General features: G+C 56.6%; 2 protein-coding genes and 2 non-coding genes across 9 annotated transcripts; 2 read left to right on the top strand and 2 right to left on the bottom strand.

The window, feature by feature from the left end:
• Positions 1 to 2,358: 2,358 nt before the first annotated feature.
• On the bottom strand, positions 2,359 to 2,431 carry TRNAF-GAA (transfer RNA phenylalanine (anticodon GAA)). Its single transcript has one exon. It is a non-coding gene; the product is annotated as a tRNA-Phe (tRNA).
• Positions 2,432 to 2,552: 121 nt separating this feature from the next.
• Positions 2,553 to 2,626, top strand: TRNAN-GUU (transfer RNA asparagine (anticodon GUU)). The gene has a single exon. It is a non-coding gene; the product is annotated as a tRNA-Asn (tRNA).
• A 125-nt stretch (positions 2,627 to 2,751) lies between these two features.
• NDUFS7 (NADH:ubiquinone oxidoreductase core subunit S7) lies at positions 2,752 to 9,277 on the top strand. Of its 4 annotated transcripts, none has more exons than XM_047777721.1 (8): positions 2,752 to 2,908; positions 4,520 to 4,553; positions 5,744 to 5,812; positions 6,105 to 6,219; positions 7,387 to 7,566; positions 7,656 to 7,702; positions 8,443 to 8,531; positions 9,104 to 9,277. In XM_047777721.1, the coding sequence occupies exons 1-8, from the start codon at positions 2,767 to 2,769 to the stop codon at positions 9,199 to 9,201; spliced, it is 774 nt and encodes a 257-aa protein (XP_047633677.1). In that variant the 5' UTR covers positions 2,752 to 2,766; the 3' UTR covers positions 9,202 to 9,277. The 4 variants fall into 4 exon arrangements, with proteins under 4 accessions (XP_047633677.1, XP_047633676.1, XP_047633678.1 ...); XM_047777720.1 differs by having other exon boundaries at positions 6,102 to 6,219; XM_047777722.1 differs by lacking the exon at positions 9,104 to 9,277 and adding an exon at positions 9,048 to 9,100 and having other exon boundaries at positions 6,102 to 6,219.
• A 628-nt stretch (positions 9,278 to 9,905) lies between these two features.
• GAMT (guanidinoacetate N-methyltransferase) lies at positions 9,906 to 13,075 on the bottom strand. 3 transcript variants are annotated; one of them, XM_047777725.1, is made up of 7 exons: positions 12,821 to 13,075; positions 11,675 to 11,820; positions 11,433 to 11,496; positions 11,055 to 11,122; positions 10,780 to 10,890; positions 10,348 to 10,500; positions 9,906 to 10,170 (listed from the first exon to the last, which is right to left on the bottom strand). In XM_047777725.1, exons 1-7 carry the CDS (start codon positions 12,999 to 13,001, stop codon positions 10,141 to 10,143), a joined length of 753 nt encoding a protein of 250 aa, XP_047633681.1. In that variant the 5' UTR covers positions 13,002 to 13,075; the 3' UTR covers positions 9,906 to 10,140. The 3 variants fall into 3 exon arrangements, with proteins under 3 accessions (XP_047633681.1, XP_047633682.1, XP_047633683.1); XM_047777726.1 differs by lacking the exon at positions 10,348 to 10,500 and having other exon boundaries at positions 9,906 to 10,281; XM_047777727.1 differs by lacking the exon at positions 10,348 to 10,500.
• Positions 13,076 to 17,930: the final 4,855 nt, after the last annotated feature.

Here is a 17,930-nt window from a genome sequence, read left to right as displayed (position 1 = left end):
TTCCCTCTCCGGTGAAGTGTGTTAAGGATCCAGCCTGGTCTCTAAGGCAGCATGGGTTCGATCCCTAGCCTGGTGGAGTGGGTTAGGGATCCAGCATTGCTGCAGCTGTGGCCTAAGTCACTCTGCAACTCTGATTGGGTCCCTGGCCAGGGAACTTCCATATGTTGAGGGTGTGGCCAAAAGAGGGGGAAAAAAAAACCTTCCACCCAAGGCCACTGGGGCAGGCCATGGTGGGTTGGTGGGGGTCTGTTGATGCCCCAAATTGGCGCTGGGCAGTGTATTAGGAAGGCAGAGCCAATTGACCCGACTAGCCAGGTGAGGAATGTTCTAGAGGGGCCTGTGAGGTAGCCGCAGGCCCCCAAACCCCAGGAGGCCAATATACTGGGCTGTTTCTAAAGCATGTCCACTACAGCCACAGCTTCCCTCCCTCTCCCCCCACACCGGAGTCGCCCCCTGGCCGTCCTGGGCTTTGCCAGCTGGAGTCACAGCTGGCTGCACCTCTGCATGGCCTCCCTGCTGCCCTGTGTCTTGTCCCTCCCAGGGCCTTCACCCCTACCCTGATCACATCCCGCCACTCCCTGCCCACCCTGCCCTGAACCTCTTCCCAGCCAGACCCCAGACCCTGAGATGCTTTTCCTAAAGTCCCACTTTTCTGCACAACTACTTCCTGGAACGGGGTTTTCCTTGCATAGATTTTGGCACTTTTTCAAGTTCACTTATCTAGAAAATTGACTAAAAGAAGTAATGCAGATGGAGAGAGTCTCACATCACAGGGAAGCAAGTCTGTGTAATGTGGTCAATCTCCCCATTCCCATGGCCAAACTCCAGCCCTTGATCCCCCTCCTGTCTTCCCTCAACCTCTCACTGGCCCTCTGGTCACTCTGGCCTGGCAGACCTGCTTCTGGTGGGCCCCTGGTTTCAGCGATCTCCTGTGCTGCCCCAGACTCTTGCCTCCCCCATCCGCTTCCTCTCCCCATCATGCCATCAGTCTGACTACTGACCCCCTCCTAACCAGTGAGCCCGGCCCCTGGGGGCTGGAAACCTGGGGGAATTCAAGGACAGCTAGGCTGCTTTGCTGTCTCTTAAGGACTGCAGTGGTGTGTGGATCGGGGCTGTGGCATCTGCAGGCTGGGGGTGGGGGGGGCGGCGGTGAGGGTCGGGGCATGGGCCTCGGGACGGCTCCCAGGGGCTTGCAGGGCAAGGACCTTAGTGGAAAACAGGAACCTGATTAGAGGGGCCTAACTTGAGTTGTCCTTTAAGATAGATCCGCATTGGTCATGAATTGACATCAGTGTAAGAAGTTAACAGTAGGGGAGGCTGGGTGTGGAATAGAGGAACCGCCCCATACTCTGTTTGCAACTTCTCTCTGAATCAAGCTATTCTAAACTACAAAGTTTATGTAATTAAAAAAAAAAGTCCAGGAGTTCCCGTCGTGGCGCAGTGGTTAACGAATCTAAGAACCATGAGGTTGCGGGTTCGATCCCTGCCCTTGCTCAGTGGGTTAACGATCCGGCGGCCCTTGCTCAGTGGGTTAACGATCCCGCGTTGCCGTGAGCTGTGGTGTAAGTCGCAGACGCGGCTCGGATCCCGCGTTGCTGTTGCTCTAGCATAGGCTGGCAGCTATAGTTCGACCCCTAGCCTGAGAACCTCCATATGCCTCGAGAGCGGCCCACGAAATAGCAAAAAGACAAAAAAAAAAAAAAAAAAGTCCAGCTCCACAGTATGGCCAGTTAACTGTGAGGGGAGTCGGGTTGTGCATCCAGGCCCCGCCCTGTTCTTTTCTCCTGTGATTGTCATGGGGACGGTGACACCTCCCGGCACCCCATCTCCTCTTTTCAGGACCTCGGGCGCAGGGCTTGGCTCAGCATCCCTGCGCACCTGGCCCAGAGACAGCTTTGCTATCACCCGCGTTCGCCAGTTCGAGCCTGTTTCCCTACAGGTAAAACGGACAGAACAGGTCCCCAGCAGGACTGTCCCAATTAAACGACCTCCAAGGGGCCGGAGTTTTTGCAGACTCCGTTTTGCCAATTTAGGTGTGCAATAATGTTCGTTTTTACAGTAAGCATGGGTTCTAGTCCTACCACTTAAAAAGTATTGGAAATTGGGGTGGTGAAACGGGACGGGGGCGGGGGGCATTCGGGCTGGAATCATAGTTTTTTTGGGGCGGGGGTTACAATTTGAGACCTTGTGCTGTTAAGTTCTCCTGCGTTGTCATAAACCAGCAGCTGAGCTCCTCATCTACAGAGTGGAGAATATTCTGAGACGGAAAAGTCAAAATCGACCCTTTCTGGGTAAGGGAGAGCTGAGGGCAGCTGGATCAACAACGAGGCTCGTTGGGGGGCGGGTGCCAAAAACACCTGCCGAAACCCGGGATCGAACCAGGGACCTTTAGATCTTCAGTCTAACGCTCTCCCAACTGAGCTATTTCGGCTAGGCGGTAGGGGTCGCCCCCGCCTCAACTCCGCCCCGTGCCGCTTTCGGCTGTCGCTCGAGCTGCCAAAGTGGGACGGGCATGCTTCGTAGGGTTGTACCTGGAAACTTTTAGCAGCGCCGTCTCTGTGGCGCAATCGGTTAGCGCGTTCGGCTGTTAACCGAAAGGTTGGTGGTTCGAGCCCACCCAGGGACGGTCTGGCGATTGCTTTCGTTTTGTTTTGCCTCCCGAGTAAGAAAGTTGGCTAAGCTCCTGAATTTTCCCGAGATGCTCCCCGCCGCATCTGTTTTTTATCCCGCGTGGGGTGTCCCGGGACGCGTTGGGGGGGTGCACGGATGCGGAACGTCTCCACACTGGTTCCAGTTTCCGCGCATCGGCCGAGCCGCTTTGGGCAACGGCCCCGGATACCCGGAGCGCTACAGCGGACGGACCGTAGAGGTTGTCTGAAGGCCGAGGCCGAGATGGCGGCGCTGGCGGGTGAGCGGGTCCGGGCGGCGGGGTCGGGGTGGCGGCTCGCTCGGGGCGCCTTCTCCTCGGGGATGTGGAGGCCGGGGGTGACATAAGCTCTCAGCCTCGGGAGAGCGCCAGGGTAAGGACTAGAGGGGTCCAGGCTCCGCCCGGGATGCTGCCCTTGAAGATCCCGGGAAGAGGGGGCGCGGGCTGTGCAGCCTCGGCAGACGAGGGAACTGAGGCCTGGGATGCTGCCCTTGAAGATCCCGGGAAGAGGCGGCGCGGGGTGTGCAGCCGCGGTAGGCGAGGGAACTGGGGCCCAGAGAGGAGCCGCGAACGCTGGAGGTCACCCGGCCCGGCCAGGCAGAGGCGCTATCCCAGGGCACCCTGCCACTCCAGGAAGGGGACGGTCACCCGCAGAGCAGGCGTCCTGACCCGGGCTGCTCTGGGACCTTTTCCTCCTCCAATTAGAGAGTAAATGCATAGGAGGGAATCCCCAGGGTTGCAGAGGAAAGCAGTTATACTAGGAGACAGTTGTCAGGATACTTACTGCCTTGAAGGCCGAATTCTAGCGGCTGGTATGCCTACTGCCACGATTTTGAAGGATTAAGGAGTGGGCAGGTTCCTTTACACGAAGATGGCTGCAGCCTCTATTTCACAGTTAGGAAACCACCCTCATTTCGGCATCAAACCAGCCTCGATCCCACTAATGCTGCTGTGGTTTGTCGACTACACTCAGAATTTAAGGAAAGGCCAATTTTTTGTAAGATGTTAGTAACAACAAAGAGGGTATTTCTCTTTCCTAGGCCAACTGGCCAGTCTTCTGAGTCCTCACCAGCGGCCTCTTCCTAAGAATGTCTGATTCCAGAGACTAGAATTCCCTCACCTCAGAGGTGAAGGGCATTTACTGTGCCGTGAGCTTATCCAGAGCCCGAAATTTTCAGGTGGGGAAGCTGAGCTCAGAGAGGTCCAGCTCCGCACAAGAGTCTGGGGCTGCGCAGGTAACCTGGCTTCAGTGCCCAGTCTCTGAAACCCCAGAACTCCCAGCCCGGGACCCGGAGCCTCGCTGGTGGCACTGGGTTCCTTCAGTTGACCAAGGCTAACACAGAGACTGGGGGACACAGGGAGCCCTAGCATCAAGGGGGAGGCTGCACCACACATGAACATGTGAATGGAGATAGAACAGGGTGACAGGATCAAGAGGGCCTGGGGGGCTTGTATCATCCAGGCATTTGAGGCAAAACCTGGCCCATGAGAAGGGTCAGCCACATGCATGTGTGTCCAGGGTGCTCCAGGCAGAGGTAACCTCAGCAAGTGCCCTGAAGCAGGGGTGACACTGACATACCTGAGGAAAGGGAAGGTGGCCAGGGTGTGGAATATGGCTTTTCTTCTGTGGGCCGTGGGGTTTTAAGCAGGGGGATGACACGATCTGGTTCATATTCTGAAAAATCACTCTTCACTGAATGTTTGTTAAGTGGAATTTATATAGATGGAGGGTGAGAGGGAGGGTGTACCAGGCAGGGGGCCTGATGGGCAAACCCTGGGAGGCAGGACCCTCAGGCCAGTCCAGGCACTAGAGTTTGTGGCTTCTGGAGCTGCCCGCAACTCACTGCTGCCACCCTGTGGTTCTCTCTGCAGCTCCCGGCCTGCTGCGCCCGATCCTTGCTCTGCGGTGAGTGCCTGCCCAGGTCTCTGATCATGACCACCAGCAGTGAGGCTCTGGCTGGGAGAGCTCAGATGGGTCTGAGTGCCTCAGATGTGCAAGGGCCACTCAGCAGCACCAGGCAGGGGGCCGCCTGTTGAAGGTCATGTCTCGAGTCAGAGGCAACACGGGCTGGTGCAGCCTAGATCCAGACTTGTGGCCCTAGTGCCCCAGAACTCGGTTATTAGCTGTCGCAGGAAGGTAATCTGGGCATTGGCTTAACTGGCAGCCCCATGCAGGCCTCCTTGGGATAGGAAGGCTAGGGGCTGCCAGGCCCTCCGTGTGGACAGAGCCCAGAGATTGAACCCTGGCCCCGTGGAATCAGGGACTTGGGAACCTGAGGGGAGCGTCTTTTTTATGGAGGGGAGTTGGGGCTCTGAGGAGGGCATGGGTTTGGGCTGACTTTGTTTTGATAAGGTTTGTTTTGGGGGTTTTGGGGTTTTGGCCGAGGCACACAGAAATTCCCAGCCCAGGGATCCAATCTGCCCCATAGCTGTAACCAGGGCCACAGCAGTGACAACACTGGATCCTTAACCTGCTGAGCCACCAGGGAACTCCAAGGCTTTTTTCCTAGGAACAAAATACCTATTCACATAAAGCAAAGGGAAAATGGGGGAAATGAGAGAAGTATAAAGTGAAAACCAGGAGTTCTTATGCCTCAGTGGGTTAAGAGCCCAATTAGTATCCATGAAGATGTGGGTTTGATCCCTGGCCTTGCTCAGTGGGTTAAGGATCCAGCACTGCCTGAGCTGTAGCGTAGGTCACAGATGTGGCTCAGATCCCATGTTGCTGTGGCGTAGGCTAGCAGCTGCAGCTCCAATTCCACCCCTAGCCTGGGAACTTCCATATGCTGCAGGTGCGGCCCTAAAAAGAGAGAAAAAAAAAGAATGAAAGAAAACCATTCACCTTCTAAATCAGGGTTCAGCAAACTTTTTATGTAAAAGGGTAGATGGTAAATGTTTTTGGCTCTACCTCTGCAAAAACAGCCAGATTTCCAGGGTGTGTGTGTGTGTGTGTGTACACATATGGCTCTGGCTGTGTCAATAAACTTTATTTAGGGAAATTGGCAGTGGGTGGGATTTGGGCCCTGGTCAGTTTCCCCATCCCGGCCCCAGGGTAGCTCCCTGGCCCCTCTTCACGTGTGGTCCGTCTTCCATCAGCTCCAGCATGGGCGCAGCTGTGCAGGTGCGCTTTGTCCATCCGAGTGCGGCCACGGACAGCCCAAGCAGGTGAGGCCAGCCTTTCCCAGGAACCTGTATACCCTGAAGCCCCGCCCCCCTGCACAGCTGTGGCCTGTGGCAACTTGGGTCTATCACTTGGGTCTTGTTGAGGAGGCATGTCCTGCCCCAGGCCTGGGTGTGGGGCTGCTGCAGCCTCCAGCCCCAAGGCTCCTGGAACCCACTCGGACACTCTGCAAGGCTGCTCGGGGCTGGGCGGGGCCTGTGGGGGTGGACAGCTCCCGTCTCCTGAGCTGCCTGCCTAGCTGACACCTCCCCTCGCTGTGTGTCCCTTGCCCAGTAGCCAGCCTGCTGTGTCCCAGGCCGGAGCTGTGGTCTCCAAACCCACCACACTTCCCAGCAGCCGGGGCGAGTATGTGGTGGCCAAGCTGGATGACCTCGTCAACTGGGCCCGCCGGGTAAGCCCCCACCCTATCCTCTTCCCCCTGCCTGCTGCCTGCTCACCCATGCTCACATGCGACCGAGGAGCAGGCGGGCTCCCCGGGGTGCCCTCCCTGTGGTAGGTCCCTGTCCCCCATCAGCTCCTGGCCTGACTCCCCACCTCTCCCTCGACCCCCAGAGAGACACCCCACCTCCCTCCCTTCATTCTCCCTGTTTTCTGTTCATCCCTATTTTCTCTTTTAACCTAGAAGTCACTTTTTAATCTAGAAATGCTGGATGAAAACAGCTCCTTCCCAGCAAATATCCAATCCCAGCCCCCAGCCCTGCCCAGCGCTAGCCATGGGGCAGTCTGCATGCTTGTGTGCTTGTCCATGTCGCCAACTAGACACGTGTCCTCTAAGGACAGTGGCTCCTTTCAGTGCCCTTGGGTGTCAGGCTGGTTAACAATCCTCCATTGACGGTCCAGTGCCAGGGCTCGGTCCCTCCAGGCCACAGCCCCACAGTGGTGATGTTTGCTGCGGCCGTGCACTGTGGGGCCACAGCCCTGTCACCTGAATTAGGACATCTGTGGGGCAGCAGGAGCTCAGCCAGATCCCAGGCTGGACACTGACAAGCAGAGGAGGATAGCAGGGCAGGGGATTGGGCACCCAGGGATAGGAGGAACCGTCAGAGAGCATGCAGGAGGGCTTCCTGGAAGAGGTGGTTGTGGAAACACCACAGTGTTTCCACAAGATCCTCACAGGGGGCTGAGCCCCAGGATCTAGCTTTGTGCCCTTTTGGCTACTTGGGCACTCAGGGCAGCAAGTGCCCCTGTTGGAAGGATGACATTTAGGAGCTACTAGGTGACATGCACTGTTTCTAAAACTGATTTCACTTAGTTTGGATTTTGGTTTGTCTTGGGGTCTCCTTGGTAACATAGCCGCTGGGAGGTGTTGACCCACAGGCCTAACTCACTTTGCTTTCCTATTGGGCAGACCTGGGCCGGGGCAGCAAACTCAGGCCAGTGCCAGGCATCCAGGGGGGCCTTTGGGGGCTGGGGGTCACAAGGTTGCTGTGGGAAGGGAGGCTCACATGTCCATCAAGAAAGGCTAGAAATCTGGATTTTTCTAGGTGAAATCGCCTCCTTTCTTTAAACACAGTGGGCCAGTCCACTCCCTGGCTGACCACCCCGCCCTGCCCCGCAGAGCTCCCTGTGGCCCATGACCTTTGGCCTGGCCTGCTGTGCCGTGGAGATGATGCACATGGCAGCGCCACGCTACGACATGGACCGCTTTGGCGTGGTTTTCCGTGCCAGCCCACGTCAGTCCGATGTGATGATCGTGGCCGGGACGCTCACCAACAAGATGGCCCCTGCACTCCGCAAGGTGGGCCTAGCCCTGTTCCCCCAGCTCCCCACCCCCCAACACCCACCCACCCCAGGCTCCAGCCGCACACAAACCCCCGTCTCTTCCAGGTCTATGACCAGATGCCAGAGCCTCGTTATGTTGTGTCCATGGGGAGGTGAGTGCCTGGTGGGGCAGGGGCTCTAGTGACATGCTGACACGTCTCTTCTAGTCTCCCCGGTGCTTCTTTTGGATCAGAATTATCCAGAATGTGCCTTCTCGTCCAGTTACAGTCACTCCCCCACCCCAACAGCCCAACTAGTTTGGGTCTGTTTCTCCACTTTGTGACCACATGAAGGACGCCCTGCTCTGTGGGTGCTTTGCATCCTCTTCACCATGTAGCCCGCACCTTAGTTTCTTCACATCGTTAAAAGCTGTTTGGTCACTTAGTTGTTTCCATAGAGGCAGAATTCACATACTATAAAGTTTACCCTTTCAAACAATGCAGCTCTGTGGGTTTTAGTACATTCGTGCTATTGTGCAACTTATCACCTCTGTCCAATTCGAGAACATTGCATCTCCCCAGAGAAGTCCCATCCCCATCAGCAGTCAACCCCACCCCCTCCCCAGCCCCAGCAACCAGGAACCCACTCTGTGTCTGTGGACGTGCCTGTTCTGGATGTTTCCCATCCACGGAATCCCACACTGTGTGTCCTGCCCAACCTGGTCCCACACAAGATCTCAGGTGGCTGTTGCCTTTCTTGTGACTTCTGTGTCCCAGTCTTGCCCTTTTCTAACCACCCAGCACTTACTTGCCATTGAAGGTGGGTGCAGGTGGGGGGCAGGCAGCGAGGATGGAGGGAGGCCAGGTGGCTGGGGTAGCTCGGAGCATTCCTCATACATGGCTCCCCTCAACAGCTGTGCCAATGGAGGCGGCTACTACCACTACTCCTACTCTGTCGTGCGGGGCTGCGACCGAATCGTGCCCGTGGATATCTACGTCCCAGGTGAGCTACCCGCAACGGGAGCCCACATGGGCCCCTCGCCCAATTTATAGAATCCCCACATCCCCACTGAGACAGTCCCTCTGCCTTTTAAGAATGAGCAGGGAGTTCCCTGGCGACTTAGCAGGTTAAGGACCTGGCATCTTCACTGCTGTGGCTCTGGTTACAACTGTGGCGTGGGCTGGATCCCTGGCCCGGGACCTTCCACATGCTGCAGGTGTGGCCAAAAAGGAAAAAAAAAAAAATGAGTAGATTGAGGTCCAAGAAAAGTGACAGCCCAGCGTTTCTGCCCGTGGAGTCTTCCCCTTCACCCAGTCCATTCTGCTCCCTCCAGCCTGCCCCCACTCCTCTCTGAGGGGCCTCACCAGCAGCCAGTGTGGCCTGGGGCCAGCAGGCAGCCTGGACTTGTCCTCTGGGGCCCCGAGCCATGTCACATGGTAGCGCATGGACAGGGCATCACAGCCCAGGAGGGGCAGCCTGGGCCTTCCCACCTGTCATCTCCTTAGCTAGTTCTCCTAGGTCTTCCCTGCAGACCTAAGGAGGGGCAGGGGGACTGAGATGCATCCTGCTCCCAGGCTGCCCGCCCACAGCCGAGGCCCTGCTCTACGGCATCCTGCAGCTGCAGAGGAAGATCAAGCGGGAGAAGAGACTGCGGATCTGGTACCGCAGGTAGTGCTGGCCATCTGGCCGCCTTGCGGTGTCTGTGTGGGCGTCATCACGAGAGGTGGTCAATAAACCTGATAAACCCACGGCCAGCGCTTGCCAGCATGGTATGGGGGCCAAGGTGGGGGTATGGGAGGTAGGTAGGTGAGTGCTGCCGGGCAGGCTCAGTGTCTGGTGCGTGGAGACATGAAGCCCCCAAGGTGGACGGCCGGGCCCAGTGAGGCCCAGCTGGGAGCACCCACCGTGAACAAGGGGCAGGGACAGGTCCAAGCACTGGTCAAGGGTGAAGCAGACAGCACTGGGGTGACCACCTGGGCACCATGGCCCAGGGCAGATGGGAGCCAGGGTGTCTCTGTCCTGAGGCTGGAGGGGGCATTGAGTCAGGAAACAAGACACTGGACAGTTGGGGGTCGGAGTTCAGCTTGACTGGGTGGAACCAGAGGCCCTCCTAGGTGGCTTGAGGACCTGGACCTGGGGGCTGCCACCTGACCTAGTTCCACCTCCTCTGGGGACCCCAGATGCCCATGGCAGGGCGGGGAGGGCATCAGTTATTGATTGGCAGTGTCTGCCCTGGGCATGCCTGAGGTCAGAGGCAGGCTGAGAGACTTGTTAGTGGAACAGCCACTGTCTCCCTGAAAGTCTGTTTAGTGGGTTTCTTTCTTTTTTTTGGAAACACAGGAGAGTAAGTGAAAACACACATTTGTGTCCTCCCACTGATGGCCAAGCTTACTGTTAGTGTTTATTTCATCCTCAAGCCCCCGGGAGGACAGTAGTGGTGATCCCACTGCAGGGGTTGGGGAAGCTTGCTGGCCTCACGCAGCTGGTGTGGGTCTGGACAGCGACGCAAAAGGTCAGAGCTGGCGCTCCCAGCCTCGAAGGCACTGAGTTGGGGTTGGGGGTCCTGCAGCCCAGAGCCCCCAGAGTGGTGTGGGCAGCCGAGCCAGAGGGCTCACTGCTTAGTGACCAGCGGTGTAATCATCTGCGGGAAGGCATAATAGCGGCAGTCGGCCGGTGGGACCAGCTCCATGACCTGTGTGCGGATGTTCTCCTGCCTGAAACCTGCCTCCAGCAGGGCTGGCACCTGCGTCTCCTGTCCAGAAGGAGGTGCCAGTCACTTCCCAGGCCCTGGGGCCCCCAGAGACACCCTGCCACCTGCCTTTCCAAGGTTCCTCGCGGGGGGCGCTCCTAGGAAAGTGCTGCAGCCAGGCCTGGCAGGGTGGGGTGGGGGGTTCCTCTCCTGGGGTCCAGATTCCTGGCTGTCAGGGCATCCCCCACACATCCTCACAGATAGAACCACGCGGTCAAAGGCCTGGGACAGAGACATCCCTGGTAGAGAAGGGCAGAGGAAGGGGATGCTGGGGAGCTTGGGCTGAATCCCTGTATCCTGAAGGCACTGGGGAGCCACCAAAGGCCACTGAGCTGGAGAGAGACCCTCCAGGTTCACAACTGGAGACTCACAGTTCCTGGGCCAGGGAAGGCGAGGGACCCCCCCCTAGATCACAGCTGCCTCCCCACCCAAAATTGCTGCCTTAAATGGGTGGGACAGGACAGGGACCCGCAGGGAGCACCCAGGCCCAGTCCGCAGCACCTGGAACATGGTGGTGATGTCCGAGTACTTGGACTTCATCAGCTCGCCCCAGGAGGTGAGGTTGCAGTAGGTGAGGACGCCCCCTGGCTTCAGCAGGCGGAAAGCGTGTTCCTGGGAGGGGGCAGTGGTCAGGAGGGAGGTGTAGGCAGAGGCATTCTCACAGGGCCTTCTGTCTCTGGACTCAAGGGAACAGCAGACAGAAAAGTGCCCCCCTGGGCCGACCCCCGACCCTGGGGCTGGCGGGCGGACTCCCGTCTCACCGCAAGTGGTCCTACCCTGATGAAGTTGAACTGGTGTGTGTGCCAGGTCTCCTCAGACAGCGGGTACGTGTCATACAGGATTCCTGCTCAAGATGACAGAAGCCCTGTGGTCAGGGCCAGGTGGCAGCCTCCTCAGAAGAGTGGAGGTGGCCAGCGACCCTAGGGTTTGCTGTGCTGCAGCCACCTCTACTAGTCGCATTTGGCCATTCCTTGAAGTGTCCACACACCCAAGTGCCAGGCCATTGTGTGTGTGTGTCTGAACCTGCCCCCTAGGCTCTGCCTCCCCAGTGATGCATCAAGGCACTGGGGCTTCAGAAGCAAGCAGAGGAGGGGCTGGCGGTGGAAATCCAGGCAGAGCTCTGTGCCCCCACCCAGCTCCCAGAGCCCCCTCACCATCGAAGTGACTGTCTGGCAGGGTGGGCGCCACCTCCTCCCACAGGCCTTTCAAGGGAACCACCTTGGGGCAGGGGAGGAGAGAGAGAGAATGCTGAGGGTCAGAGGAGCCCAGGATTTCCCCACCTGTTGTGAGGGAGGGGGCAGAGAGACCCCCAAGAGAAAAGACCACCTCCCCTATGACTGTGCCTGCTCCAGGTCCCCAACCTTCTCTGGGGGCAGAGCAGGGCACAGGTGGGCACCTTGTGTGGCTGCTGCTGGGCCCAGTCCTGGAGCCGCTGGAAGACGCCGTCATTGCACTCGATGATCCAGTGCTCGTCGATGGCACCCTCCTGCACCTTAGTGGCGGCGATGGCCATGCCAAACCCCACCTCCAGGACCCGGCCCCCTGGGCAGACAAAGAGCCCAGGCATTACATGCCTCCCGGAATTGGGGAGGCTGCCTGGAGGAGAGGGCATAAGGGCAGGGCTTTGGCAGAGAAACATTTGCCTCAAAGACTAGACGACACAGCATAGCAGAGGTGGGGGGTGGGACAGAACACAGCAGCCCTGAGAGGGAACAGTGTGCAGGGTGGCCTGCCAGGGAAGTCACAGACTGGGCTTTGGGGCAGGCCGGTGGGGGGCGGGGGGGGGGGGGTCAGACCCTGGACTTTGAGCCCCAGCCCATGCTGTTTGCACTGACGGCGCTTATCTTCGATGTGGGCACTTCCCACCCCTCCTCAACAATGAAGTTAACAGAGTTTGGGCAAGGGAGTACCAAGATTCAAGGCCTGGCTGTGGAACAGGAGGGGGCAGGGGTTGATCCTCATTGGGTAAAAGGCAGAGGCGGAGAGGAACGCCCTCCCCAAGCCGGGACTCTGGTTGTGCCCATTTGCCAGATGGAAACGCAGAGGCCCAGAGGTGGCACTCCAGGCCTCCGGGCTACCTGGGGAGTCCTCAGCACCCTGTGAGCTCTGACACCCAGTGCAGGACCACCCCTGACAGCTGACTCCCGGCCTCAGCTTTCCCCGAGCTATTCTTAGCCGGTGCCCGACTTCCCGCAACTCCTGGGCCAGAGCATTCCCCACGTGAACCTGGGTAGCACCTCGCCAGGTCGCCACCCCCGTCTCCGACCTCGCGCGGGGGGTGGGCAGCTCACTTCCGCATCTGAGGATCCATCCCCCGACCCAGCCCGTTTCCATACCGGGGTCGGGGTGTCACTGCCCCAGGATAGGACGTTCTCTGGACTCGGGGAGCCTAGAGAGACCCGGGACTCCCCTGCTGCCCCCCGCGAGGAGCCCCATTTTCCAGGCGAGAAAAGAGGCACATAGAGGCTCCTATGTGCGTCGCCCGAGAGCATGTTGGCGTCGGGTCCGAGCGGCCCCGGCTCGCCCGCCCCGCAAGGGCTACCTTTGGAGGCAGCGACGGCCGCCAGCGCGTGCATGTAAGGGGTCTCCCAGCGCTCCATCACCGGCTTGCCCAGGATCTGCAGGTGCGTGTCCGACGCGTCGTAGGCCGCGGGCGCAGCTCGCCATGCGGGGCTGCAGTTCTCGCCCGGCGCGAAGATGGGGGTCGCGGAAGGGGCGCTCATGCTCCCTGCTGGACAGCTCGCCACTGGAGCTCAGAACGCGCAGGGCTGTGTCCCTGCAGGGCCTTCTGGGCTGGGGGCGGGGCGGGGCGGGGCGGGCCGCGAGCCGACTGCGGGGCGCCCAGAGCGGCCCCTAGCGGCCGCGGCGTGGAAGGCTGCCCGCGGTGTATCCCCGACGCCCGCGACGCCCCCTCCTCGCCGAGCCTCTGGCGCCTGGTGAGGGAAATGGCACCACCCTCAGGGTCCTCACCCTGTCTCTCTCCTGCCTCGGTTTCCTCATCACTCACCACCGCGAAAACAGCCTCCTCCTCGCTGCCGGAGCCTATGGATCTGACGATTGTCCAAGTGCCTTAGGTATTTAAAATCATTTAACCCCCAGAGGTGCTGAGGCGGGTTCTTTTAAGCCTCTTCGTTTTACAGGCGGGGAAACTAGGCTCCAGAAGCAAAGCTGACAACCTCATGGCCATGACTGCAGAGTGTGGGAACCCAGGATAAACCTCGACGACCCCCACCCTGACCGCTAGGCGGACCTGCCTCTCCCCTTTTACTCCCCCAGGTGGCCTGAGACCCCAGAGGCCCCCAGGGCTGGAAATGAAACGACCATCCCAGCCCTCTCCTGCCTGCGCAGCTGGAGGGTCAGCCCCTGGGGGTCAGCTGTGTCCTTTGCCTGCCACCCCTGTGACTGGCCCCCAAGCCAAGCTGGGTTGGCTCCAGGCTCTGAAATGTGACTTCTTTCCCATCTGTCTGCACAGACACCCAGCTGTGAGCCCAGAACACCATCCCTGCCAAGTGCTTTGCACATCCCCAGGAACACATGGGGAAACTGAGGCCCTAGAGGCTGAGGTCACAGAGTTTTCCCTGAGGCAACCCTGTCCCTCTATGCCCACCTCTGGATGGCTACTCCAGACTCCTCCCCTCCCCCCTGCAGAGCTTCTGTGTCTTCCTGCCACCAGGCCTTTGGACACACTCTTCCCTCTACCTGGACAGTTCTCCTCTCTTCTGGCCTGGTTGCCTTCTCTTTCCACTTCATGCTCCAACCCACTCCAGGTCTCCTCAGGCTGGACATGGCCTGTTTGAGGCTGGTTTATCTCCGAATACCTCTCCTTGGTATTTCACTAACTGAAGGTTTTTCTTCATGGCTGTACTATCTGTTGGATGAGCTTGGCACACGGAAAATTCTTGATAAATCCTGAACACACATTGGGTCTAATATGGTCTGGATGTGTGAGGAGGAGGCAGGATGACAGAGGCCACCAGGCACCGGGGCTGGGCTCATGCTGCTTTTTGCCTCATGTGAGTTCATGTTGCCTGGCTTCCTTACCACCACCAGCCGTCCTGGGCACTGTGGTAGGGGTCTGTAAGCATGATGCCAGTATCCTTGGGCACCCAACTCAAGTGATGCCCTGGAATGCCTGGCCTGAGATAGGAGGAGGCAGGTTGTATGTGTAGCTATAGCTGTGTAACAGATTGCCCCGCATGTAGCTGCTGAAAACAACCTCTCAGTTTCTGTGGGTCAGGAATCCAGGTGGAGTGTAGCTGGGTCCCTGCTTCACAACCTCTGGCAACACTGCAGTTGAGGTGCCAGCCAGGGCTGAGGGCTCATCTGAAGGGTCAGCTGGGGAGGAGGCCCCTTCCAGGCTCACTCATGGCTGTCGGCTGCATTCAGTTCCTCACCACGTGGGCCTCTCCACAGTGACAGTTTGCTTCTAGCAAGGCCTGTGGATTAGAAGCCAGGTACACAGGGTTAGGGATGGCAGGAGGCCATGGATACCAAGAAGTAAGGCCACTCTCGGAGGCTGCCGCCCACACAGACACTAAGAAGAAGCCTAGTGGGGGAGGGGCACTTAGCTGGGAGCCTCTCCTGCAGCATTGGTACCCAGAAGATGAGGAACCTCTGGGGTCTGGTCAAGCTGCCACCTCCCAGTGGTCACCTACATGCAACCTGGACTCCATCCCTAAAAGTGGCTGAAGGAATCATGCAATCTGCCTGGTGACTCAGCCAAGGGCTTTCTGTTCCAGCTTCAGAGTCCTCTTCTCTAAATGGTCTGACCACTCTTGCCCTGCTGATGTCTGTGAACGGATGACTCTTCATTCCTCGCGTCCACTCTTCCTGCGAGACTCTAAAGTACGCTGTTGTTATCTGCACTTCCCAGACCTGGACTCAGAGAGAGGCGGCTTTCTCAAGGACCCACAGCCCATCAGAGGCAGAAGGGATGGGAACAGGCGTATGTCTGACTTCAAACCACAGTCTTCAAAGATTTTTAAAAGGAAAGAAAATCTTTTTGTTCTGATTAGAAAGGTGACACATTTGATCAAAACCTTCCAATGTTACAGAGTTGGCAAACTCTGGCCTGGAGGTCACACCCCCCTTTTTGTGTTTTTGCTACAGCCTGTGAACCAGGAATGTTTTTTATTTTTTATTTTATTTATTTTTTGCTATTTTAGGGGCACACCCATGGCATATGGAGGTGCCCAGGCTAGGGGTCGAATTGGAGCAACAGCTGCTGGCCTACTCCACAGCCACAGCAATGCCAGATCTGAGCCATGTCTGCAACCTACACCAGAGCTCATGGCAATGCTGGATCCGTAACCCACTGAGTGAGGCCAGGGATCGAACCTCCAACCTCATGGATCCTAGTTGGGTTCATTAACTGCTGAGCCACAGAGGGAACTTCTATGTTTTTTTACATTTTTTTTAATGGTTGGAGAAAATCAAGAGACTTTTTGGAGACACATGAAGATTATATGACAGTCACATTGCTGTGTCTGTAAATAGTTTCTAGTCACGACCGCTTGTTTACAATGGATTCTGGTGCTTTCTGGCTCCAACAACACAGAGTCATTGCTACAGAGACCTGATGGCCAGGAAAGCCAAAAATATTTACTGTGTGGCCCTGAGCAGAAAGCTTGCCAACCCCTGTTACAGAGAAACCCACTGCTCCTTCAGAGAACATGAAGGTCACCCATTTATTCAGCCCTACTGAATTCCTCACCACAAGGTGGGAGGAGCAGTCACTGAACCCACTATGTGCTTACAGCCTATTGGGGGGATGGACAAGAGTAAGTACATGACTTAATGACAAGTCATGTGGCAGTTGTGACAGAACAAGACCCCCTTGCCTCATGGCCAGGTATCTGCTTTATCAGGCAATGTCCATATGGCCATATGTTTTCTGTGTAGACAGTGTTATATGTAATTACAATTATTTTTGGTGGTGCCTGAGACATGCAGAAGTTCCCAGTTCACAGATCAAATGCATGCCACAACAGTAACCAGAGCCAAAGCAGTGACAACGTTGGATCCTTAACCTGCTGATCCACCAGGAACACGGTGTAATTAAAATTTTAAATTAGGAGTTCCTGTCGTTGCGCAGTGGTTAACGAATCCGACTAGGAACCATGAGGTTGCGGGTTCGGTCCCTGTCCTTGCTCAGTGGGTCAAGGTTCCGGCGTTGCCGTGAGCTGTGGTGTAGGTTGCAGACACGGCTCGGATCCTGCGTTGCTGTGGCTCTGGCGTAGGCTGGCAGCTACAGCTCCGATTAGACCCCTAGCCCGGGAAACTCCATATGCCGCAGGAGCGGCCCAAGAAATAGCAAAAAGACAAAAAAAATATAAATAAATTAAAGGGAATCAAATGCCCCTCCATGTTTGTAGTAGCATTATGCATAATGGCTAAAAGGTAGGAACAACCCAAGTGTCTATCAATGGGTAATGGGTAGATGCAGTGTGGTTCCTCCACATACTGGAATATTATGCAGCCACAAAAAGGAGAGAAGCACTGACACCTGCTACCACGTGGATAGACTTTGAGAAGAGACACAGAAGGACAAATATGGTATGACTGCGATAATATCAGGCCTTTAGAGGAGTCATATTCACAGAGACAGGAAGTAGATGGTGGGGCAGGGGCTGGAGGAGGAGGAAGAGGAGTTGGTGTTTCATAGGGACAGAGTTTGGGAAGATGAGAAGGTCCTGGAGACGGAGGATGGGAATGGTTGCATGACAATTTGAATGTGCTTAATGCCACTGAGCTGCACACTTAAAAAATGGTTACAATAAGGGGAATTCCCGTCGTGGCACAGTGGTTAACGAATCCGACTAGGAACCATGAGGTTGCGGGTTCGGTCCCTGCCCTTGCTCAGTGGGTTAACGATCCAGCGTTGCCGTGAGCTGTGGTGTAGGTTGCAGACGCGGCTCGGATCCCGCGTTGCTGTGGCTCTGGCGTAGGCCAGTGGCTACAGCTCTGATTCGACCCCTAGCCTGGGAACCTCCATATGCCGCGGGAGCGGCCCAAAGAAATAGCAAAAAAAAAGACAAAAAAAAAAATAAGGAATTCCCAGGTGACTCAGCAGGTTAAGGATCTGTGGTGTCACTGCTGTGGCGTCGGTCAATGCTGTGGTGTGGGTTCCATCCCTGGGCCCAGCCAGAAAAAAATGATTAAAACAACAACAAAAAACTACCAAAAAGAAAAAAAAAAGATTAAAAAAAGAAATTAAAAAATGGTTACAAGAATAACTTTTATGGTGAACCACACACCAAAAAAGGCCAAAACTATATTCTGTGTATGGCATTATGCCTGAACCCACATTAGGAGAAAATTCAGGAAAGTGTGCACATACCTGTTTTTGTCCCACCATTTGCCCTGGGATGGGAGGGAGGAAGTGAGTGAGGAGGAGGGAAAAACAAGCTGCCTAGTTCATCTTTTTAAAAAGATCTGAAGCAAACATGACAAAAATGCCAGCGTTTTTGTTCCAGTGGCAGGTACATGGCTGCTTGTTATTTTATCCCTGGTAGGTGTCTGTGTTTTGTAAAGTATATTATTTTAAACTGTTTGTGTCTGGCTTCCTTCATTTGACTGCATCCTGTGCATTTCATTCACACCCTTTGTGGTTTATTTATCCAGTCACCAATGGATGGACATGTGGGTTGATG

Source organism: Phacochoerus africanus, chromosome 4, assembly GCF_016906955.1.
Source record: "Phacochoerus africanus isolate WHEZ1 chromosome 4, ROS_Pafr_v1, whole genome shotgun sequence".
Taxonomy (NCBI): domain Eukaryota; kingdom Metazoa; phylum Chordata; class Mammalia; order Artiodactyla; family Suidae; genus Phacochoerus; species Phacochoerus africanus.
Note: the sequence above shows the minus strand (reverse complement) of the source record. Positions and strands in the feature narration are given on the sequence as shown.